Source organism: Phocoena sinus, chromosome 1 (assembly GCF_008692025.1).
Source record: "Phocoena sinus isolate mPhoSin1 chromosome 1, mPhoSin1.pri, whole genome shotgun sequence".
Classification (NCBI taxonomy): Eukaryota; Metazoa; Chordata; class Mammalia; order Artiodactyla; family Phocoenidae; genus Phocoena; species Phocoena sinus.
The window spans coordinates 91674450-91700617 of NC_045763.1; the positions used below are offsets into that span (position 1 = coordinate 91674450).

The 26168-nt window shown below is 35.5% G+C and overlaps 1 protein-coding gene across 1 annotated transcript; it reads left to right on the top strand.

Annotated features, from left to right (window-relative positions):
- The first annotated feature begins 1543 nt into the window (after nucleotides 1–1543).
- On the top strand, nucleotides 1544–1996 carry LOC116760481 (putative tripartite motif-containing protein 61). The gene has a single exon (XM_032645416.1). The coding sequence runs from the start codon at nucleotides 1544–1546 to the stop codon at nucleotides 1994–1996; it is 453 nt and encodes a 150-aa protein (XP_032501307.1).
- The last annotated feature ends 24172 nt before the right edge of the window (nucleotides 1997–26168 follow it).

Below are 26168 nucleotides of genomic sequence, written 5' to 3' on the forward strand. Positions count from 1 at the left end.
AACTATCTGAAGAGGTGCTATTTTTTTTTCTTGTAAATACTTGATTACGCAGAATGAAAGCTACAATTTCTTTAGATGGAAGGTGTTTGGTCCTTTTAAAGAAACCTTAAGATGTTTTGAAATATTTTAATATTAGAATTTTCAAATCTAAAAGCTTTCAGGAAAAAAAAAAGTTCTCTGACTTCAGAAACATTTACAGAAAAATCCCATGTGCACATAGCCATAGATAGGGAATTTTCTTCCTGTTACACATATTGTACAAAAATGTAGCAGAAAAATATGGAAGAGTTTGTGAATCATAAACATAAATTAATTACATTAGTGAAAATTACACTTCCAAAATTGAGTATTGTTATAGTTTTTTTCCTTTAGGACTTGCTTATTTCTGTTCTAAATGTTATATTCTTTCTTTCAGATCAATTTCCAAAAGTTTTTTTTTTTTAATTTTCTGTAAGATAACTTAGTGCATAGTAGAGGTATTACCTAAGTAAAATTTGGATATGACACCCTCCCCTCCAAAAAATTCTAGATGCATTATAGAGGTGGATGTTTTTAAAGTTAGAATATTTTCAAGGGCTTTTATTTCAATATTACTTGATAACACAAATAACTACAATTTTAAGCTGCCTAGAGTTTCCTACATTTTACAATCCATATGAAGCCAAATATTTTTCTCATAATTGTTTATTCATTCCTTCAACAAATATTTTCTAGCACTTACTATGTGCCAGATACTCATTTGGGCACTTGAGATACATCAGTAAACAAAATAGAAAACTACCACCCACATGTAGCTACACCTCTGGCAACTACAAAAATAAATACAAATGGTAAGTAAATTATGCAGTGAGTTAGAAAATGCCATAGAAAAAACTAAAGCAGAGAGTCTGTCCAATGGGATGAAGGAAAGGAACCTCCCTACAGGCTTATAAATGTCCAAGGGGCCAGATTCTGACCCCAGTAGTGAACAGAGATGGTGGGCTGTGTTGTGTGCTCTGACCTGGATCAAGGAAGACCTTCTGCTCTGCGAGGAAGGGAGGGGCCCAGAGTCCTGGTGAGGGGAGTCGAGGACACCCACAGGACTTGAGGACACAGAGCAGCTCCCTCATCACAGAGCCAAGACTGAGAAATGTGGTCAGGTACCTGGTGAGCTGTGTCATAGAGTTGCCCACGTCTGGATTTTGCTGATTTTGTCCCTGTGCTGTTGATTTTCATCACTACCTGGAGCTGTGGCTCTCTGTGAAGAAGAGGACTACCTAGTAAGCTATGATTTAGGGCCGTTGAGTAAAAGGGACAAAAGTGCCAAAGGAAGCAGAGACAGACTAGGGCTCTCAGTCCTCCTGGCTGCGGTTGTAGAATTGAAGGGAAGGGGTAGAATTAGGCCTGAGTGGCCACAGCTCCCTGCAGATCCTGGCAAACCTACTTGTAGCCTTGAAAGAACAGAGAGAAGGCTGAAGAGTCAGAAGCTTCTCACTTGTTCCTGCCCATGGAGAGCCAGGTTTCTCTGAAGAGAGTCTCCTCATACAGAAACCCTCTGTGAACAATGGCCCTGGTGTCCTCCCTGGCACAGCTCCAAGCAGAGGTCAGCTGCCCCATCTGCCTGGATTACCTGAGAGGCGCAGTGACCACTGAGAGGGGACACAACTTCTGTCACTCCCACATCCAGCAGTGCTGGGAGGATCTCCAGGACACCTTTCCCTGTCCTGTCTGCCTCCAGCCTTGCCCCGAGAAGAGCTTTAGGAGGAACAGCCAGTCATGTCTCATGATTGATGTTGTGAAGAATCTTCCCAGCACAGAGGACATGAGGAAATGGCAGAAAGAGAAACCTCTGTGTGAGAAGCACAAGCAGGTTCTGAGCCTGTTCTGTGAGAAGGACCTGGAGCTGCTGTGTCCCCAGTGCAGGGTCTCCTCGGAATACCACGATCACTCCCTGGCACACATGGAGCCAGCTGCCCCTCTCACAGGAGGAAGCTCAAAAGCTACATTCAGCCCCTGAAAAAGCAGCTGGAGGATGCTGAAAAGGTGTTAGAAATGCAAGTCTCAAAATCATTTGAGTTGGTGTGGAAGGTGGAGAATCAAAGGAGCGACTTGCACTCCAACGTTGAACACTTTAAGCGTTTCTGGGGGATGGAACATGATGAAATTCATGATAAGTTACTCAATGAAGAGAATGATGTTCAAGATAAAATAATTGAAAAAAGAACTCAAATATCAGACCAAGGATACACATTAAAAAGTCTGCTTGACAAAATAACCAAGAAGTGTTTGCAGAGTGACCTCGATTTGCTGACAGGCATTGAAAGGATCCACAGCATGTATGGAAAGTTAGAGAGCTTAGCAGCCTTTTCCTACAAATTAAAGAAGGAGGTTTTCACTCTCCCCCCACAATATTTTGCCCTTCACAAAAGGTTGAAACTGTTCACCACAGTCTCATCATTTCACAAGACAGGAAAATTGCAACTTTTCAAAGGGTGGAACCACACTGCATAATCCTGAGGCATTTACTTCTCACCCATCCCCAGTTCTGAGGGATTTGATGCTGGCAGGCATTTTTGGCAGGTAGAAGGAAGAGGAATGGGTGAATGGTCCTTTGGTGTGTATAAAGAATCTTTCCCCAGAAATGTTTCTATATCACCATCCCCAAGCAATAGCTGCTGGTGAATTCAACTCTCACCTACTATACCTGGCACTGGGGATTCAGGAAACCTGTGTCAGATTGGCGTTTTTCTGCACTATGAGTTGGGAGAAATTTCTTTTTACAGTTTGAATAATAGATCTCCTTTATATTTATTCAGTGAAATTTTTACAGAAAAACTTGTACCCTATTTCTCTATTGGAGTTTCTTCCAAATCACTTACAATAAGTCTAGTTGAAGATGAGTGCTGAGCCCCCTTGGAAGACGTTCTGTGTGTTCTGCTTTCTTCCTGTGTTCAGGAAAAGTCCTTGTAATAAAGAGTCTGAGTCCATCTTTGAGATCTTACTGCTGAATCTTTTTAATCTTCCCCCTCTGTCTTCACCTCTGCCCTACACCTGGACAAACTGTCAGGACAGTTTGGGTGCCCTTGACTGGACTTATGAGGGGCAGTTCTAACCCAGAAAGGCCCTACCTGTAAAGGAGCTCTCCCCAAACACCAAAACCTCCAAACTAGTGGCTTTTTGCCCTTCTCTCAAGCCATTTTTTGGACCGGTGGGAACCCTGACTCCACAGGAAGCCTCAGTGAGTGAAAATAAATGATTTCATACCCTAAAAAAAAAAAAAAAACTAAAGCAGAGAAAGAGCATAAGAGATTAGGGAAGGAGGTTAAATTTTAAATATGGTAATCACAGAAGGCACAACTGAGAAGGCTACTTTTGAAAATAACTTTGAAGGAAGTGATAGAATGAGTCCCAGAGAAACAATAGAAGTTGAAGAAGAAGAATTGTGAAGAAACAGAATAAAGGTGAGTGTGGCTAAATAGAAGGGACTTGGTAGATTTTAATGAAAACAGAATACAGTAAGACAAGGGTGAGAGCAAGGAGGCCAGGTAGGAGGCTATCAAAATTATCCAAGTGAGAAATTATGTTGGTTTAAGCCAGAGGGAATGCAGTGACAGTGGGGAGAGCTAATTAAATTCCGCATATATTTTGAAAATATAGCCAGCATATTTATTGTCATTAAAAATAGAGTATGAGAGAATGAGAAACATCAAAGATCAGCCTAAGATTTTGTCCCAAGTAACTGGGAAGATGGAATTGCCTAAATTAAATTAAGGAAGGTTAGAAAAGGAGCAAATTTGGGGGAAAAGATCAGATCTTCAATTAATATGTTTCCCATTAAGTATTCACACATATATTTAGGTATGTAGATGACTAGATCAATTGGAAGATAAGGAGGAAGTCCAAGGCTTCAAATTAAAATGTAAACATTTTCAGCATGGATAAGATGAGCAGAATTCTCCAAGGAAGTAGGACGGATGGGGAAGAGATGTCCAGGTATTGAGCCCAGCAGCCCACCCATGTTGGGAGATGGGGATACTTTTTTTCTTTAGTAGAGGTTTTGTTGTGAAGGAATGGGGTAGATGCTATTCGAAAATGTGAGTCAAAGGCTTTTGTTTGTTTGTTTTTATTCTTTTTTATAAAACTTTTGAATAGGAGAAATATTGTCTCCTTACATTCTTATGGAAATGATCCAGCAAAGAGGGGAAAATGATGATCTAGGAAAATAAGGTGAAAATCACTAGGTGGATTGACTTTGAATAAAGAAGAAGGCATCTGGTGCACAAGGGGAGAGCCTGGCCTTTAACAACTACAGGACAGTTCATCTTTGCTGACAGAGGTGAATATAGGATATGAATGCTGGTAGGTGAGTTGATATAGTGAATGGGATTATAGAGATTTTCTTCTGATTGCTTTTTTTTTAAGGTGAATTTCATATAACAGATAATTAACCATTTTAAAATGAGACATCCAGTGGCATTTAGTGCGTTCATAATTTTGCGCAAATACCATTACTCTGAAAGGAAACTCCAACCTGATTAAGCAGTTGCTTCCCATACCCCTCTTCCCTCAGCCTCTGGAAACTAACAATCTGTGTTCTGTCCCTAGGTATGTCTATTCTGTATACTTCATATAAACGGATTTATATAATATGTAACCATCAGTTTCTGGCTTCTTTCACTTAGCATAATGTTTTTCAGGGTCATCCATGTTGTAGCATAGATCAGTACTTTGTTCTTTTTTATTGATGAATGCTATTTGGTTATATATATATGCCTCAATTTGTTTATCTGTTCATCCATTGGTGGATATTTGCACTGTGTCTACATTTTGTCTATTTTTAATAGTGCTGCTATGAACATGGGTGTACATGCATCTGTTTGAATACTTGTTTTCAATTCTTTTTATTATATATGGAATAGAAATGCTGGGTCATATGTTTAATTTCATACTTAAATTTTAAAGAACCAAAAATTGTTTTCCACAGAAGATGAGCCATGTTACATCCTTACCAGTGATGTATGGGAGAGTTCTAATTTTTCCACATCCTTGCGAATATTTGTTATTATCTATTTTTTTCATTATAGCCATATTCATGGGTGTGAAGTAGTGCTTCATTGCGGTTTTGATTTGCATTTTCCTAATGACTAATGATATTGAGTATCTTTTGATATGCCTGTTGGCCATTTATATATCTTCTTAGGAAAATGTGTATTCAAGTTCTTTGCCCATTTTTTAATTGAGTTGCTTATCTTTCTGTTTTTGAGTTGTAAGAGTTCTTTTCATATTATGAATGCTAGATCCTTATCAGATATATGAATCACAAATATTTTCTCCCATTGTGTAGGTTGTCTTTTCACTTTCTTATTAATGGCCTTTGATACACAAAAGTTTTTAGTCTTGGTGAAAGCCAATTTACTTATTTTTTTCTTTTATTGCTCATGCTTTTGGTATCATTTCTAGAAAACTCACTGCCAAATTCAAGGTTATGACAATTTGTGACTATGAAGAAGAGGAGGAAGCTTTGCTGTCTACATCTTTACCTTAGCCTTCTCTTTCTACTTACACAGAGCCTAGAGATCAGCCAGAGATGAAAGCTTAGGGTGTTCTTAGATCTTTTCTGTGTATGTATTCAGTTCTGGGCATATGTGTGGCTTTCTAAATTCCTCAGTATATGCTATTCATGGCTACTTTGGAATGCCCTTATTTCCCAAACTCTCTCTCAAGCCTTTCCTCCCAGGCTTTCAGTGCTCTGTTGTATGCCTCAATCACAATCCTTTGTCCCTGGTTACTGGGTGTTTTTTGTCCACCTTACAACATTTTCAAGGAATGTCTTTTGCATTTCTTCCATGGAGGTGTTCTGACTTAGGTGAAACAAAGACCACAGACAGTATAGAACAGACATAAAAAAAATATCTACTCTTCCCCCTCAGAGCAAGGACCAGAGCCCAACACTGAACATAGGCTACCCTCCTCAAGACCACCACTGATATTGGGAGGGGGTGGAGAAAAGGCCGGTAAAAATGTCACAAAAGTTTCCTTCCATTTCAAAGTTGCCTTTTTCTTCATTCAACATATGCTTGATTTTTTGCCATTTCTGTTGAGGGATGAGCCCATGGAGCTGCCAACTCTGCCATTTTCCCAACCATTCATCTGCTTCTATTTTTTTTTTAGTTAGACAAGAGTAATGTCATCAGCTGAAAAAAAAGATGTGAGATGAAGTTTGGAGGTTTGGGACCAGGTATAAAGTGTGAAATGAAATCTTGAATACTGAGAGAGTTAGTATAATGGAAAACCGTGTGATTGTCTGAAATTAGAGCCCTGTTAGGTTCACTGTTACATGTTTAGAGTGAAACCAATTAGCATAATAGCATAGTGTTCTTTAGCTACACATATCGTGCATACTATAGACAGAGAGATAGATATGAACTAGGATTTGGGTTTTGATAAAAAGTGAGAGACAAGGAATTTGAAGGTACATACAAAGAGGTAGCTGTAATGAAGATTAATCATTGAGTTTTAAGTTGGGTAAGGAAGAAAGTGAATACGTGAGTGGCCAAAGAGAGTGAAAATGTTGAGGATCAGTGAATTTTACATTCCGGTTGAGTCATAGGATTGTTGGATTCAGGCTTTAAGAGAGAAAAACTTGGGAATACTGGAATGTAATTGGAAAGTGTGATATTTGAAACAGATTACAAAGTTGAGGGCACCATCCCTTGTTATTTGAGCAGTAGGTCAGAGCCTCCAAACTGCGTATACACACTATTTCAACCTTCATCATGTATCACAGGAGTCCCCAATCCCCGAGCCGCGGACTGCTACCGGTCCGCGGCCTGTTAGGAACCAGGCCACACAGCAGGAGGTGAGTGGCGGGCGAGCAAGTGAAACTTCATCTGCCGCTCCGCATCGCTCGCATTACCGCCTGAACCATCCCCCAACCCGTCCGTGGAAAAATTGTCTTCCACGAAACCGGTCCCTGGTGCCAAAAGTTAGGGACTGCTGATGTATCACTCTACCTCCCATCTGTTTACTATGCTTCATGCCCTATTGGCCAATTTGTGTTTTTGTTTTTTCTTCCTGAATATACCTCATTCTTTTCTCTCATAAGGCCTTGACCTTACTTCTTTCAACATGGAGCACCCTCTGTCCAAATCTTTAAATGACTAACACTAAAGAAAATCACAGACAAGTTTTCTCTGACCATCCAACTTAAAATCTTCTCCCTCAATACCCCTCCTTACACATGTGTGTGTGCATGGATAGATGAGTTTGAAAGTAGGTTTTTATTGCCCACTTGAACTTAATGGATTCTAGCACATAGAATGAAATAGAGTTGACTCTGTGTCACTGGCATTAAATTGGTAAGACTCACAGGACTCTCATCTGATGGCTTCGCTTGCCAATTTAAACGTGTGTGTGCACACGTTTTTTTCATATCACTCTGTTTTACTTTATTTGAATCACTTATAATGATCAAAATTGGGGAGGGTTATTTATTTTACTTATAATTTTCTATCTTTTTTCTTATATACTTCTCTAAACAAAATGTTAGCCCTTGATTAGCAAAAGTCCTGTCAATCTGAATTTTCTCTGCATGACAAATAGAACAGGTAGGAGTGAAAAAAGAAATTAAAGAATGCAAAAGTCTGAAAAAAATGTACACGCCTGTGCACAGTGAATGGGTATACCATTTCATCACATCCTTGATATAATTTTCCAATTTTTATTTTAAAAATTGTGGCTAATTTAGTAAATGATAAATGCTGTCATGTTGTTTATACATTTAATTTTTTTATGTTGCAGAAATGTGAACCATCACCAAAAATCTGGTTGCAATCTGAATTACATGAAATAGTCTTCTATATAAGCATACATATTTATTATATTTCATTCAGTCAGTGAAAAATTAAGCTTCTATATGATTCTTCTAAAAATATTTTGTATTACTTATAGAATTCCTGTCTTTCAAATGTGCTGTTTATAATTGAGCTAATACCTGGGATACATTTTGTAGCTTTTTTTTTTTTTTTCTTAAAAGCAGAAGTATTATGAATCTGGTAGAATTCATAGACTTCCTTTTCTCTAAAGAAGGAAAACATTTATTATTTCTGAATAACACCTTGCTTATTGCCTTTTGATGCATTTGTTTTAGAAAAAAGAGAGAGAGTCTTTTATAGTCATTATTCACAAGGATAGATGAGTTTGAAAGTAGGTTTTTATTGCCCACTTGAACTTAATGGATTCTAGCACATAGAATGAAATAGAGTTGACTCTGTGTCACTGGCATTAAATTGGTAAGACTCACAGGACTCTCATCTGATGGCTTCGCTTTGCCAATTTAAAATATGATCTTTGGATTACATTCTGGCCCATTACTGATCATGCCTAGATGAAAACTCAGCCTTTCAAACTAATAAAACCTCATGGTCTGGACATTAATGTCTCATGTCAAACTGATAATTAGGCTATGAAGTGCCTTCTGAAAAATCCTTATTTTTCATTCAGATCTGGTAAATCTTGGGTCAGATTGTCTACTACTCAAAGTTATTTTAGTTGTTTTCTGTTGCAGACTCTTATTTGCTATAATTTGGGTCAAATGACTGCAAGCTAATCAACTATATTTATATGATAAACCCTCAAATTAAAATATATCTACTTTATCAATATAGAAATCACTTTACAATACTACCATAATTATCAATACCAGTCTGTAACCACATAATTTCAGATTAAGTATGTAAAAAAAGTTTTGTTCATAAAGTTTACAGGATCATAAAATCTTAGAAATAGAGACTATTTGGGGGAAGATCTCTAAAATCATATCAAGTGCATGAAGTGATAAATCATTGTAAAGCAGTTCACTTTATCATCATAAGCTTATTTCACAAATTTGTTGAACATATTTGAAAGGTAACCTTAAACACTATAGCTTCTATATTAGACCCTTGTTTATGATTTTTTTATTGTTATACATTGACTATTATAGAAATAAGCTATTTCAGGAGGAAATGTGGCTGAAGAGAATTTCTTTTAATGTTCATGAGGTTACATAAAGAATGACAATGATAGGTTTTTCATGAACCACAGGTAGGAGGCTACATAAGATACAAAACTAAAGTTGAAGAAGCCATACATTTCAAATGTGGTGAATGGATTGGGAAAAGGATTGGTACACAGTACATTAAAAAATAATCAAAATTTATTAAAGTCATAGGCATTGAGCAGTCACTGTTAATATGAAAATAAATTAGATTTTCTCTCTTACAGAACTCAGTCTAGTAGGAGAGAATGGAACACGAATAGATAATTAAAATGCAATGTTAGACTTTTGGTACAAGATGTCAGACTGGCCATGTGAAAGTATTTACTCAATCTCCTGAATTCACATTCAAATGATAGCAAAAACTATTATGTTTTAAAACTAATCCGAGGAAATAAAGGGGAAGCACCATGGGATGAACTATGTCTACACAATTTAGGGAAGAAAAAGAAAAAGCAATATAATTCTATAATAAACTTAACAGACAAAATTCACATGTTACTATTATGGAAATATTATCCATCTGATTTATATACTTTTATATGTTTATTGCTAATATTTTAATTGCTCCAGTAAATCTTTCAATAAAATCTATGTTGCTCCAAATACCCAACCAAATTTGGCAATCGTCTTTTAAGGTTTCATGGAGATCTCCTTCCCATTGCCCCACCCGCCACCTCCACCTGGTTAATTTTGAGCAGTGCTTCCTTAGGTCTAGTCTAAACACAAAAACAGTATAAGTATAATCGAAAAAAAGCAAAATAATGTAGGGAACTAAGGTAAATATATAAATACTGTAATTAATATCCTGGAGAAACAAGAATATATTGCATCTATGAAATAAGAATGAAATACCTTTGGGGAATAATAGATTATAATAAAGAGCTCTTATAAATTATATATATAAAATAATGTATAATTACATAAACATATATATAGAGAGAGTTATAGATATAGATATATAATTGACTAGTAGAGAAATCAATCAATAGTTTGGAAGAAAAAGACATCTTTTAGAAAGTTGAACAAAACCCAAGGATATGAAAATGTGATGAGAGAAAAAAAAGAAGACAGAAGAGAGCATCAATTCCCAAAGTAAATACCAAATAGAATTTAGCAATACAGATAAGAGAGGAAATGGGGAGGGGAAATTAACAGAGATATATTACAAGAGAAATTTCCAGAAATGAAAAGGCTCACAAAATTTTTCACTTGGTGAAGGCCACACCTCTTGATGCATTGCAGAAATTTTTCAAAATATCAAAGATGAGAGAACATCCTAAAAACTTCCAGAGGGGAAAAGAAACAGATCAGTTACAAACAGAATGAAATCATCATCAGACTTATAATAAGAATAACTAGTAGGAAACAAGGAATTAAGGCCACTTAAAGACATGGGGAACATTGCTTCATTGTTGTATTCTCAGACAAGCGGGAAAATTAAATCAATCTTGTATGAGAACCAAATAAATGTATTTTAGGTAATCCAAACTCTAAAATTTTAACTTATTTATGTCCTTTTAAAGTCATTTGAGCATACATATCAGCAATTTTTTTAAAAAAGGAGGTAACCAAGGAAGATAAAGACATGGCATTCAGAAAACATCCAGATTCATCTATGAATCTGCTTAGTTGAAAAATAACTTCCTATTCCAAGATAACATTTTTGTGGAGGCTTAAAATGCAATCAATCAGTTCAGATTATAAGATAGAAACAAAGGACATTCACAAATGAAATCTTACATATGTACCACATAAATGGGATGATTAATTCCTTTGAAAAATATGACAATATGGTAAAGAGAAGTGGTGGAATGAATAGAAGAAAATTCATCCAGCTACGACTATGATAACATTGAATTATATGAGTTCCTGATATTTTCTCTATAGTGAAGGAAACATAAAAATAGTATACTACCTTAATGTTCATTGAAAAAATGTGTAGAGTGAATCAATTTATGTATATGAATTATAAGGACTAACAACGGTTAAAACATGAAATGTGAATTTAGTCAACATTGGCAAAATACAAGTTGCAGGTATAATTCAAAGAGGTTGAGAGATATGGTTGATTAAGGAGGATGAAGAGGACATGTGGAAGCACTAGTGTCCTCATCTCAAAAACTGAGAAGGTAGATATGATAGAATAGTAAACAATTCTAGCATGGTGTTTGAATTTGCTGGGAAAATCAGTGTAGCTGCTAAGATTAATATTATAAATAGATTTGTGCAAAACAGTACCATCCAGTTATCATGCTCTTTCACTCTCAAAAGTGTACAGATTTAAACAATAATGTGACACTTTAGTTATAAGTAAACCGAGATAGAGGAATAAATGGAGCAACTTGATATAAATGTTATTAGTGATCGCAAAAATTTAAGTAGCCACCAGAAAACTGAATTTAAACATAAATATGAACATGAACGTGGAAATCATAGATAGTGTAACTGTTGGAATGCTTTTTATTTCATTATAAAAATATAACTTTTGCTAATTTTGCTATTTTGCTTTTTGCTATTCACTTTGTATCCAGTGTAATTTTTTAGTTTGATTTTAACAAAATGTATTATGGTAATTGTCAAAGATATAGAAAAATGGAACTCTCAGGCACTGTTGATAGAAATGTAAAATGGTACAACCAGTTTGTACCATGGGTTACAAATTCTTGGTTAGTTTCTGCTGAAGCAGAATATAATTAGGTCTTATTTCCCAGAAATTCCACTCCTGTATATAGAACACAGTTTTGAAATGGTATGAGACATGGACAAAAATATTTATGGGAGCATTTTTGTAATGGCACAAGCTTTAGCAATCAAACTCCATCGACTTCAGAATAGAAAATAAATTGGGACTTACCCATTTTATCACACAATACAGAGCAAGAGAAGGACCAAGCTAGAACTACAGTTAACAGTATGGATGACTATCAAAAGCATAATGTCGAGTGAAAGAAGCTAGACATAAGAGATTACATAATTTATTATCCCATTTCATAGGTCAACTAGGCAAAACTAATATGTAGCATTAGACATCAGGATATGGTTCCTTTCAGAGGGAAGGTAATAATGACTGGAAAGGGACACAAAAGGTGTTCTAACAGTGCTGATAACATTGTATTTCTTATTTGGGATAGAATTTATATGGATGTTTCATAATGTGGTATGATACACTGATGATTTGCATACTTTTCTGTATATATGTTAAATGTCAATAAATATTTTAAATGTTAACAATATTAGTATATTAAACAATATACTAATTATACATAGAGAGACAACAAAAGTTTTGAGATAGAATAATAAATAACTGCCTAGGAGTATGTTGAGTGAATGACAAGTACAAGTGTTCCAGGAGGACAAGAGAGGGAAGAATGAGAAACTAAACAGAGGGAATCATGTTCAAGGAGAAGAAACTACTTTTTAAAAAAAAATTTTCTCCACTTTTACTTATTTTTTATTGAAGTGTAGCTGATGTACAATATTATCTGTTGTAGGTATATAATATAGAGATTCACAATTTTAAAGTATACTCCATTTATAGTTGTTATAAAGTATTGGCTATATTCCCTGTTTGTACAATATGTCCTTATAGCTTATTTTATACCTAATAGTATGTACCTCTTAATCCACTACCCCTATATTGCCCCTCCCCTTTCCATCTCCCCACTGATAACCACTAGTTTTTTTCCCTATATCTGTGAGTCTGCTTCTTTATGTTGTATTCACTAGTTTGTTGTATTTTTTAGATTCCACATTTAAGTGATATCATACAATATTTGTCTTTTTCTATCTGAACATTTCACTTAACAGAATGCCCTCCAAGTCCATCCATGTTGCTGCAAAAGGCAAAATTTCATTCTTTCTTATGGCTGAGTAATATTCCATTGTGTATATATATATATATATATATATATATATATATATACCACACGTTTATCCATTCATCTGTTGATGGACACTTAGGTTGCTTCCATATCTTGGCAATTGTAAATAGGTGCTACTATGAACACTGGAGTGCCTGTATCTTTTCAAATTAGCACCTCACACCTGTCAGAATGACTAATGATCAAAAAGAACACAAATAACAAATGTTGTCAAGGATGTGGAGGAAAAGGGGAACCCTCATACCACTATTAGTGGAAATGTAAATTGGTGCAGCCACTGTGGAAAACAGTATGGAAGTTTCTCAAAAAATGAAAAATAGAACTACCATATGAACCAGTAATTCTACTTCTGGGTATATATCTGAGAAGAAACTATTTTTTTTTTTTTTTTTTTTTTGCGATATGCGGGCCTCTCACTGTTGGCCTCTCCCATTGCGGAGCACAGGCTCCACACGTGCAGACTCAGCGGCCATGGCTCACGGGCCCAGCCGCTCCGCGGCATGTGGGATCTTCCCGGACCGGGGCACGAACCCGCATCCGTTGCATCGACAGGCGGACTCTCAACCACTGCGACACCAGGGAAGCCCAGAAGAAACTATTTTTAAGTCCATCAGGGTATCAGTAGCTAAATTCTGATCAGAAAACAGATGGCCTGCAAAAAAACTAAAAATATCTTATTGGGAGTTTTTCCAGAAGACATTTGATTCAGTAATTTGATATGTTTTATTTTTTAACTTTTTATTTTACTTTTTTTGGATATAAAGACAAACCAGAGACTTGGGCCTTCAAACTCTTCCACAGTTGATCATACCTAGTTTGAAATGTGTTACCATCAAATCAGTTAGTGTTCTTCACTATTAGCTCTTCAATGGGTCAGAAGGCTGTGGGAAAAGAAGATGAGAGTCTTGGCTCCATTTGTCACTGGTCTAATGAGGTGAGTGATAGACTGAAAAAGACCAGTGGATGGATTTCTTGGCAAGCAGCCATTACCAACTCCTCATTAGGGCGTCTCATGCAAATCTCCCCTAGAGTGAGGTGAACTGAATTTTCAGTCTGACCACTTATAAGTAATCTAGTCATGGTTTACTCTCAACTAATGTATCTTTATTTCCTCTCTTCTTGTGGATTACTATAATTATGAGGTGCATATGTTTGTATTTCCTAAAAGGGACAGTTTTCTCTCAACTAAGTTGAATATGCAATATTCGTATCAGCAAAGTAAACACTCAAGAGCATTCTCCTCACAGATCATTTCTGAATTTTTAGATGATAGAAAAAAATCCTGTGATGAGGCATATGAACTAAGAAATTGAAAAGGTGTAATTCTTACCTCCTATTAATCAGTTAGTAGTATTTAGCTTTATTTTGTCCGCTATGTGGTGCTGCAGTCCTATTCAGTCTGACAAATAGGATTTAAAGAATAAAAAAGTGTTTTTAGTGACCATTTCTTATGGAACTTATGTGTTACATGAAGTTTTGTTGTTGTTGTTGTTGTTGTTTTTGCTGCGCAGCATGTGGGATCTTAGTTCCCTGGCCAGGGATCAATCCGTGCCCCCTGCAGTGGAAGCACGGATTCCTAACCACTGGACCACCAGGGAATTCCCAAGATTTTTATCATGTAAAGCCATCTGAACAGTGCCTTCTTACTAGTGGTTAAATCTGGTGACGATAAACTCTTTCAGATTCATGTTGCAATAATAGCAAAATTATTTTTTGTGTAATTTCCTATTTTTCTGATAGAATAATCCCCTTTATCAACCTTCCCCCCATTCCAAATAGCTAACATTTGCCATGGGAAAGAAAGAGGTCCAGATACATTAACTCAAGGGATGGACATTTGCATTTTACTGGCCTGGTTCCTGTATATCTACTTCCTTGTTACTGAGAGAATGGAATGATTTTTCTTTTTTTTTCAATACCATCTCCTCTCTCAAATAATGCAGATTCACTTTGGTTGGGACAAATTCTTCCCCAAGATTCATTAGTCCTGTGATATCTTCTAGAAATTTTAATGAGGTTTGACCTTCTCTTTTATTTTCTGTTCTGCAGTGCTGCCAGAGGCAGTTTAATAACAGGTGAGTTTCACGCCTAGGCTGAGTGTGTTTCAGCAGAGGTTGAAGTGATCTCTGTACGTCAGGTTGTTAAATCTGTAAAAAGCTTTGTGATCTTTCAAAATGAAAGTCAATACATCAAGGTGCTATAGTCCTCCTTTCTCTTTTTTTTTTTTTTTTTTTTTTTTTTTTTGCGGTACGCGGGCCTCTCACTGTCGTGGCCTCTCCCGTTGCGGAGCACAGGCTCCGGACGCGCAGGCTCAGCGGGCCATGGCTCACGGGCCCAGCCGCTCCGCGGCATGTGGGATCTTCCCGGACCGGGGCACGAACCCGTGTCCCCTGCATCGGCAGGCGGACTCTCAACCACTGCGCCACCAGGGAAGCACTCTCCCTTTCTCTTTTTATGGACCTCTATATATTTTGTTCTGGACAGCTCTGAAATACCAAAAGTGACTGCTTCCGCCCCCTACTCATGTATGGCCATCAAATATGCAAATACAAAAATTGTCAAAGTAAAATATTCTTGTCTTAAGCTTTGCAACCTTTCCAAGGAACTTCATAACTTAGTACCTCCATATGGACCTATGGGGAATTATTAAACCTGTAATTTCACTGCTTTATAATATGTTCACAGTTAGCAATGTTCTAGAGGTCTCATGCTGATTTTTTTCTTCATCAACTACAATTCAAAATACTTTTATTATGTGATAGAAGATATATATATGTATATTATCCAAATTCTTTTCCTAAATCTGAATCATTTCAGACTTCCTACCCTCCACAGAAACCTACTTAATACAACTCAACATTTCAAGAAAGTTTGTACTTATTTGGTTACATTTTATATTTAAATGTGTAATATCATTTTGCTCACTTATTTGATATTTATTAAATCCAAATATGTGCCTACTATGTAATCTGCTAAAGAATTGAAAAATGAACTATAAAGTTACCTTGAAATGATAACACTTTCTGTTTTGTTGAATTGTTTTTCTACTTTCTAATTGCAACATTCCTGGAATGTATGACATCAATACATTTTTATATCATATATTTGATAAGGACTCCAACGCCTAAAGCCAATTTTATGAATATCAATTGATTGTCTGACTTTGTATATTATGATTCTGTACTTCAGAATAGTTTAAAAAAACCTTCAATATTATTAAAAGTTACATTTGGTTTCTAGACTGCCTAGCTCCTCACCATATCACAGGTTAGTACTTTATCATCTTATAACTGAATTATTGAAGTAGTTCCCTAAAATAAATCCCATTCTTTGAACCATGGTGCAATGGACAACGTTAGGATTGTTTGACCAGATATTTTTATTCTGAAAACTACCTCCCTCACTGGCAGGGCTGGATGCTGAGGAGCCATGTATCTGCTCAATGGCCCTGCCTATGGTTGGTCCAACAGTGGGACACAAGACAACACTGGCCTATTAGATTCTCTTTCAAAGCATTTTAATGTTGAATGTAGAGACTTAGTACCTCAATCATTTTAATGACAGTGTATTAGAAAGTCATATCCATTAACTCTCACAGTTGAGTTCTTCACATATATTTTAATTTACATACTTCACAAGGCTTAGTTTTTCAGATCATCCTTGGGTTACATAATACACCTCAAAACTTGGCCAATGTGTCCTTTTGTTGGCCTAAGAGGAGTTGATTTTTTCATTTTAAAAATAAAATTAAAATAAAAAACACTCGACTCAAATGTATTCCATCAGAGTAATCTATTTAGGAGAGTATTTCTCAACCAAGACTGTGCTTTCAAATATGCTTGGGTAACTTTTTTCAAAATACGTATTCCTTGATTCTGTCTTTAGAGATTCTGATTTAGTAGATAAGGAGACACCATTATTCTAACCTGTACCTGAGGCTGTTGAAGACAAACTAAAATATGATTCTGATCATGTCACTCACTGCTTGTGATTGACTTTAATAATGGCCACAAACCTTTGCAGCCCACTCTTCAGGAGGCGGATCCCTCTTTGCACCCACAGAGCCATGGCTTGTCTACCACTGAGACTTGTTTTGACCAATAGGTGCCAGTGTGCCAATATACATACATCATATACAGTGCTAAAAATTAGTATAAAATGAAGACTACTTATTATTTGCCTTCTGATATTTTTCTTTAACTCCATTGCCCATTATTGCTTGATGCTTACTTTATTTCCTAGTAATATCACATAGCTTGTAATATAGCAAGATATTTATACCTTATGCTATTTCCTTTAAACTAACTTTCTTTCCAACATTCAGTAGCCAAATGTTACATGTTCTTTAGACTTCTTGTTATTTCATCCAGAATGACTACCTTGAAACATGAAATTAGATGATATGCCCCATATCAGTTCTCACATATCACATTGGTCTATTTCCATGTTAACACTTAATGTGCTACATTATAATTATTTTTAAGGATTAGAATCTACAGTTAGATTGTAGCTCCTTAAGGACAGGGGCCATGTTTATTCATTTTTGTGCCTGGCACAAAATGAATTATGATAAGTATTTGTTAAATGATACTATTATGGAATTTGGTAATCTGTAATCTAAGGTATGAAGACAATGAAAATGGAGGAATGCAGTTATATTTATTGAGCCACTTCTACAATCCAGGAAGTATCATAAGAATTTAGCATGATATCACATGTAGGATGAATATTCAAGGAGTTCTCTGTATGCTATATGGCAGAACTGCTTAGCTTCTATTCCCCTTACACGTTTCACATGCAAGTACACTATTATTTCCCACAACCCTGCTGACTGGTGGCCTAGCATGAATCTCATGTGTCAAAGCATGTTGAGGTATAATTGATTAACATATCAAGAAGATGGCAAGAGCAAAACAATGAATCCTTCTCTATCATACTAGAGTCCTGGAGGACTTAGCTCTCTCTACTACTTGAGTTCCAGCAAACTTCATCAAGGACCTACATGCTATCCTTGAAAGGACTGTGGAAGTTACCTTGAATTTGGAAAGGATGGAGAAAAGGCAAACCATCTTTTTTTCTTTCTTCTATTTTGGCCCCACAGCTTCCAGGATCTCAGTTCCCCAACCAGTGATTGAACCAGGGCCACGGCAGTGAAAGTGCCAAATCCTAACAACTGGACCACCGGGGAACTCCCCAAACCATCTATTTTTTTTTAACGTCTTTATTGGGGTATAATTGCTTTACAGTGGTCCCCAAACCATCTATTGATTGTCATTCAGCCACATGTTAAACTGAGAATTATATTTTCTGCACATTTGTCACATACACCAATAGATGAGACCATGGTAAGAGCAGAAAGCACTAGTTAGAAATTTATGAGGCTGCTGGGGGTGACGGGCTCATTTATGAGCAGGACCTGGCCTGGCTGCAACAGGCAGACATGGTCATGGCAACCATCCTTGTGTGTAGGCTATGAGCTGGGTCGGAGTGTGGCCCTCGATAAACAAATCCTGTGCCTGTTCCACCTGCAGTCTGGCCAAGGGCTTTCAGCCATGATCCAGGGGACAGCAAATGCCTGGTGGTTCCAGGTGTGGGACTACGAAGAGGGAGGCAGCGGAGGTCATGCTGGATCCGTGCTGTGAGGCTGGTCCTTCCATGCAGGTGGTTGCCTCCCCGACCCAACATTTGCCTCAACCCCACCTTATTAAATTTTTCTGATCACAGAAACAACAACAACAGAAACAAAAACAAAAAGCCCTTTTTGGCTTATTTTACTACTTCTACTATTACTACTACTCCTAATGATAATAATAAATCATAAAGCTGGAATAAAAGCTAAACTAAATGATATGCAAGGGAAAAGAAGCTCTATGCTAGGGCTACTCCAGGCACATTTTATGTATGGTCAAGGTACATGAGGGTTAAAACATTTAAAAAATCAATTTCTAACAAACAATATTAGTAAAATAGAGGAAATAGTTTAAAATGTAAAACTGATTGATTTATTCTTCAAAATCATATATAGCCCATCATACATTCTGAAAGTGTAAAATTCCCTAGAAAAGATATTTCAAATAAGTACATTGGCATCAATTACTTTAGGAATAAATTAATTTACTCTCTAGGGCTGAGATTATGGACAAGACATTAAACTGGTTGAAGGGCAATATTAACACTGATCTCATAAATATATGGTACTATAAATTGCAATTCTATAAACATTTAATAAAAGTTCACCATCAAAATATTATTTTATCTATAATTCACATATTACTTTTTACTCAACTCCTAAATTACAAAATCTTATATTCTTTGAGGGATGAAACTTGAGAATATTTTTCCTAAAAAATCGAAAGTTAATCTGCCATTTAAACAATATATATATTCTCAATCGTTATTTGGTGTATAATCTTCGAAGATTTACAGTCTCTTCTCTTGAATTAAATGCTGTTATTGAATGTTTTGCATTTAAATGCTTGTGTTTGCTTTAGTTTAAATAAGTCTGTTGTCTCTGCAAGCAGTGTTTTCACATAAGCATCAGCATTTTGTTCCTGAGAGTCAATGAGAATTTAATAATGTGTAACACGCTGAATCTTATCTTATCCATCTCTAAAATTAAAAGAAAAAGAATTATCCCTACAATTCAATATGTGAATTGCACATCTAATGACAATCTAAATGTATGTATTTCTCAGATTATAACCGAGAATGTGCATTGTTTATATACTTCAATTAATATTTAAATTGATGTATATATAGTTTTTGTTCTTCTGAAATATCACTAATTCTAACAATAAGTTAAAGTAAGTTTAAATTTGTTCTACCAAAGATAATCTTTTAGTTATTTATGGAAGATTTTCAAATATGGTTGGGGCACAGTATGTTCCAGCAGGACCATTAGTGTATTAATCCATACAAATAGAGATGATGGGTTTTGAAAGTAAATCTTTTTGGGTGGTTTTATAACTTATAAAAGCCTAACTAAATATGCAACCATCCTTTGGAGAGAGGCTAATTGAGAATTCATGAACAATCTTTGTCAGCCAAAGTCCCTACATCTCTTCCCTCTCTTATTGCAGGCAAAAGGTCAGGGGTTGTATTTTTCAAACTGAAAAGCAAAAATGATAAGAACAACTGTCTAATAGCCAGTAAGTTTGAAAATATGGAGTTATTTCCTCTTGAAAGGACATATTTGCAACTAGCCTAAAAATATTAATACTATGTAAATTGTTTTTAAAGTCTGTATGTGTGATTTAAGTCATCAGGCTTCATGTTCTAGAGCATAAACTTGCTTGGAAATTTATTTATAAGGCACTGGAGGAGGATACTACAAAAGTTTAACTTGAAAGATTGGAAGGGAAGCCTGCTGGTCAAGGAACCAAATCCAAGACAGATATTGGGAAGAAAGGGGGAAGGAAGTTGGGTAACATGTTTTGCAAGAGTTTAAGGGAGAATAATTCATCACATATCTAATGAAAATAGACCAATGTGGGGAAATGCAAGCAGATAATAAATGGGATCTAAATTCAAGTACTGGCTCCTCAGCTAATTGACTATGTGACTTTCAGTATGTATATATTGATTCCAGAACTGTCTCCTAATATCTTCTGTGTAAAATGAAGAAGTGGCACTTGATTTATGTCTAAACTCCCTTCTAGCAATAACATTATCAGATTCTGTGAAACAAATGTCAGTTCTTACTACATAATCTTTGAAATTTTCTACACTTTAAGTTTGAATTTATTGACTGTCCTGTTTGTTAACTTATCTGAGCAAATTCATAATGATAGTGAATATCTAAGCATTAGATTAGATACATATTTCAACCAAATACTATGAGAACATTTTAACTCTTCCCTCCTAGTTTTATAAAAAAGAAAGATTCCATCAAATATTTATACCATGAAGTCTTTTGTTAAGTAAAAAGTTTTGCCTATCTCTGTAAAAAGGATTCTTAATGTTCTGTGCTCTCTAGTATGGTTCCCTCTCTTTAGCTTCCAGACCCAGGGCAACTTGTCTCAGGAGCAGCAAAGAGGAATCTAGTAGGGGAGCCATATTACCATTTATCTGAATTCATGATTTCCTTTTCATGCTCTACGTCCTCTTCTCGCCTTCATTTCTCAGTGTCCCTGCAACCCTCCCAGGATCTGTGCTATTTCTATTCCTTGACTGGACTTAAAGGAAAACAAATCAGAGACAATATAACTTGAGTACCTAAACTACCAAGATAAGAATAAAATGCTAATTATTAAAATAAATGAGATGGGATTTTACAAAAGCATACAATAAAGGATTCAAGTTCTTAAGATTTTTATTCTCAAATAACATAGTTTTCCAAATAACTCTTTTTTTTCAAAACACATTTGTAACTAGATGGAAAACTATTATTCTATTTTTATTACCTGGTGATTCCATTTCCACTATAACAATTCAATGCCCATTGAGGCTGGATCCTAATTTAATTGGTTATATAGTTAATGAATTATTTATTAAAGGTAAATAACACAGCTTCCAACAAAATACACTGCTACCATATTCCTCCTGAGACTAAAGTATTTTATTTTTTAATTGGTAGAGTTTGAGTGAAGGAAAGCAAGACCTTGAAAAATTTTGTGCAGAGAATAAAAGTGAGGATAGTGATTTGGCATAGCTAAACTTCTTTTGTCGAATACATGCTTAGAAACAGATACTTGAAATATAAAGCCATCAGTGCTCTCTTAGGGGTGTGAGTGACACGAGTGCTGATGTGAAGTAGCCTTCACCATAGGGTTGAAGTATATAAACATTTGGACTGAATTTCAAAGCATGGCATTATCGAGTCTTCTTTAGGATGAAGTGTGGATGAAGCCTTTTTGGAAGGCTATTCCAAAAAAAAAGAAATAGAAATATCCAAAGGCACAATGGCATCCAAGAGCATGACAATTTAGAACACTGTTATATTGTCTATGTTTAAAGTAATGAATATAAACAACCAGGTGGTAAATGTAGCTGGGATGAGAATATAAAGGGCCTAAGCTATCACACTAAGAAATTTAGACTAGATCCAGACATCTGAAAGTTGTTGGATGTTTTTAAGCTAAGTTACTACATAATTTAATCTTCACTTTAGAAATAAAACTCTAGCAGTATGGAAGATGGACTGATTACAGAAGAGAATAGAGAGCACGGGAGCCAACTAAAAAGTGTTGACAATAACCCAGGTGAGAGGTGTTGATAGTCTCAGGGGCTGATGAGAAGAAAGATTAGGGAGGCATTTTACAAACGAAAATTTAGGAACTAATTCGATTCAATACTGGGATGTTGGGTGTTTCATAATTTAATATTACCTACAATTTTGAGTTTTGCTATGAGAGGTGGATACCATTACCTAGGATCAAAAAAATGGAAAGAAGGGAAAGTCAGAACTCTAGTCAAGGTTTTCGCATACTGATTTCCATAGTGAAGATTAAAATGTGCTATTTAAGCAAGAAAATAATTTTATTTTTATCATCAAACTATAGCTGTAGCTTTAATTCACTAATATAATGATTCCTCTGTTTTTCAATATAATCTGTCGCTACAGGTATGCATATGCTAAATAAGAATAGAACTCATCAAGTCCTATTAGGCATTATTGGAGAATAAAGAATAACGTTCATGTCTTTAAAAAAGAGTGTTTTCTTTGATTTTTTAAGAACAGCTGAATGTACTTCAAGTGTCACAGTGCATTAATAGAAGCTCTAAATCTCCCATCTCCCTGGGATGGGAGAAACTTTGTTTACATTTTCTAGCTAAGTGCCCTGCTGGGCACCCAGATTCTTTTCAATAATGTTCCCAAAAGAAAAGGGAGAGAAGGAGAGAATTAGAAAGGAAAAGAATGAGGGAGGGCAGGAGGAAGGAAAGAAGGAACTGATTAGGGGAGAAGAGACAGATGGAGGTTATAATTTAGACATGTTAGCCCCTAGTAATGAAGAATAATTGTTAAACAGGGTACCCTTTCTACCTGCTTCAATTTCTCATATGTCATTATAAGCTGTACTTTTGTATATAGCTCCATTTGAGCATCTACTTCAATTTGGTAATTTTTGAAGAGTAAGCTTAATTCAGTAGATTTTGAAAGCATTCACTTATTAATATCTGCAAATATTATTAAAAAGTTTTATTCTACTGCATTTCAAATTTAAATTCTTCTGTCATAATAAATGCAAAAAAAGTAATAATCTATTTCAATTATTTCCTTAGGATATATTTGTTAAATAGTAAAATAAGGCTAATTTTCATTTGGTAGTTGGTTAAGTGAAATTGAAACAAAGCTAAATAGTGTCATTATGATCTTGCAATTCTGGCTAATTCTCACTGCTCAGAAAATGCATATCCTTCATTGACTTCAGACTGAAATTTCTCTTAAATTTTCTGTACACTAAAACTGAAAGCCTCTGAAAGGCAAAGTGGCAGAATAAGTTGGCATATCTACATTCACCGAGTGACCTCCAGAGTATCCTCAATGAGTTTATCACACAGAAAAGATTCACTTAGATCTGTCTTACAAAAGGCATTCAAATAGAATAGCAGTTTATGATTGAGGAGCATTAGAGGGGGAAGTTCTGATCACAGCGTGGGGTTTGCTCTGCTTCACCTAAGGAAGTCCAAACATGGGTTTATCTAGATAGTTGAGAAAAAAGTAAGCAGCTTTAATTTGCTGGAAGAAACCAACAACTGTATTTTGGTCAACATCAAACCCTGAGACACTAAAGTTCCTGTTCCAGCCGTTCATCTAATGGACTATAGTTCACAAAGCTATGCTTTTTATGCCACTACCTATAAGTTTCTAAAATGATAGCTTTAGCAAGAGGTATGTATTAAGGGTGCAGTGTAGGTGTTTTGCCTGTTATGGGCAGTCTTGTTTGGAATCAGTTTCCTTTGATGTAATTCCAAAGGAAGGTTTATCTTTAATGGGAATGCTAGATCTATTTTTTAGTGCAGAGCTTTTTTTTTTTTTACTCTTATAAGAAGAACAATAATCTGTAGTGTAAAGAATTGAAATTTGAAGCATATTACTTTATTGTAACAAGGAGGCTGATTTATAACTAAGGTATTTTGGAGAGCTTTTGAAACTAATTTCAGGAATTATGTTAGGCAACTGAGTGGCTGTTCATTATGGTGGGATAGTTTATATGTGCCTTGCCTGTTCTCATATAAATATAAGAAGTGCTTTTAATGTAGAGAATGATTTATTATATATCTCAAGTATGTATACACATATATGGCATTATATATAATACATTATGCATGTGTAATTAGATCATATGTATTGCATTACTACATATATATATATGTACGTGTGTATAGTCCAGTATACTGTATACAGCTAAGGCCATTTTCCTCTAATACTTCCTGATATTCTTTCCCTAAGCTAAGGATGTTTCCTACACTCTCCCTGTGTCTCTTAATAATAGCCCCTATGACCTCCAGGATCTTTACCTATTTTTATGTAGAGTGGCTTTAAGAACCAAGGCCTGATTTCTTTACCATTGGATCTCAGAGCCTCTCACAATGCTTTGTCATTTACTGAATCATTAATAATAGATACTTCAGTATATCAATACATAAAGAATGGATAAATGGGTAAATACATGGTATTTGAATAGTTTTGTATTTTGTGTGTGTGTGTGTCAGGTGAAATTGATTCTTGTACCACCTATAGGCAAATATATAGAAATATATGAAGAAGAACAGAAATAAAATTAAGTGTAAAAATCGTTTACATTGGCTCATAAAATGGCTGTAACCAGGGACTAAAAATTATTATTTAATTTTTTTAGTTAATTAATCCATTAAAGGTTATCAAGAAAAAAATCTCTTTATATAAAGGTGACCTAGAAACAGATCACCTTATTCTACAATCAGATTTAAGCTATCTAAAGAGAATATAGTATAATCAAATGATTTTCAACAAGTGTGCCAAAGAATATTCAGTGAAGAGAGAAAAAGCCTTTTCAAGAAATGATGATCAGTAAACTGGCTATCCACATGCAAAAGAATGAATTTAGACCCTTACTTAATACTGTATACAAAAAGTAATTGAAAATGGATTCAAGACCTAAATGTAAGAGCTAAAACTATAAAGATTTTAGAAGGAAACATAGGACAAAAACTTAACAACACTGAAATGGGCAATGATTTCTTAGATATGACACCAAGAGCATATGAAACAAAAGATAAATTGGGCTTCATGAAAATTAAAAACTTTTGTGCCTCTAAAGACACTATTAATGGAATAAAAAGATAATTCACAGAATGAGAGAAAGCATTTTCAAATTGTATATCTGATAAGTGATTAATATCTAGAATGTATAGAAACTCCTAAAATTAAAAAACAAAAAAACAAACAACTTTATTTTTAAATGGGCAATGGACTTGAATAGACATTTCTCCAAAGGTATACAAATGTCCAATAAGCACATGAACAGATGTATAATATCACTAATCATTAGGAAAATGCAAATCAAAAATCACAAAGAGGTATCACCTCACACCCATTAGGATGACAACTATTTAAAAACACACACACACACAGAAAATAACAAGTCTTGGCAAGGATGTGGAGAAATTGGAACACTTGTACACTCTTAGTGGGAATGTAAAATGGTATAGCCACTGTGGAAAACAGTATGGTGGCTCTTCAAAAAATTAAAAATAGAATTACCATATGATTCAGCAATTCCACTCTGGTTACATACCCAAAAGAATTGAAAGCAGAATCTTGAAGATTAATTTGTACATCCATGTTTATAGCAGCATTATTCATAATAGCTAAAATGTGGAAACAACCCAAGTGTCCATCGACAGATGAATGGATAAGCGAAATATGGTATATACATACAATAGAATATTTTTCAGCATTAAAAATGAAGGAAATTCGGGGCTTCTCTAGTGGCGCAGTGGTTGAGAATCCGCCTGCCGATGCAGGGGACACGGGTTCGTGCCCGGTCCAGGAAGATCCCACATGCCGCAGAGCGGCTGGGCCCGTGAGCCGTGGCTGCTGAGCCTGCGCGTCCGGAGCTTGTGCTCCGCAACGGGAAAGGCCACAACAGTGAGAGGCCCGCGTACTGAAAAAAAAAAAAAAAAGAAGAAGGAAATTCTAATGGATGTTACAACATAGATGAACCTTGAGGACATTAGGCTTAGTGAAATAAGCCACTCATAAAAAGACAAATTCTATATGATTCCACTTATATGAGAAACCTAGAGTAGCCAAATTTGAGACAGAATATAGAATGGTGATTGCC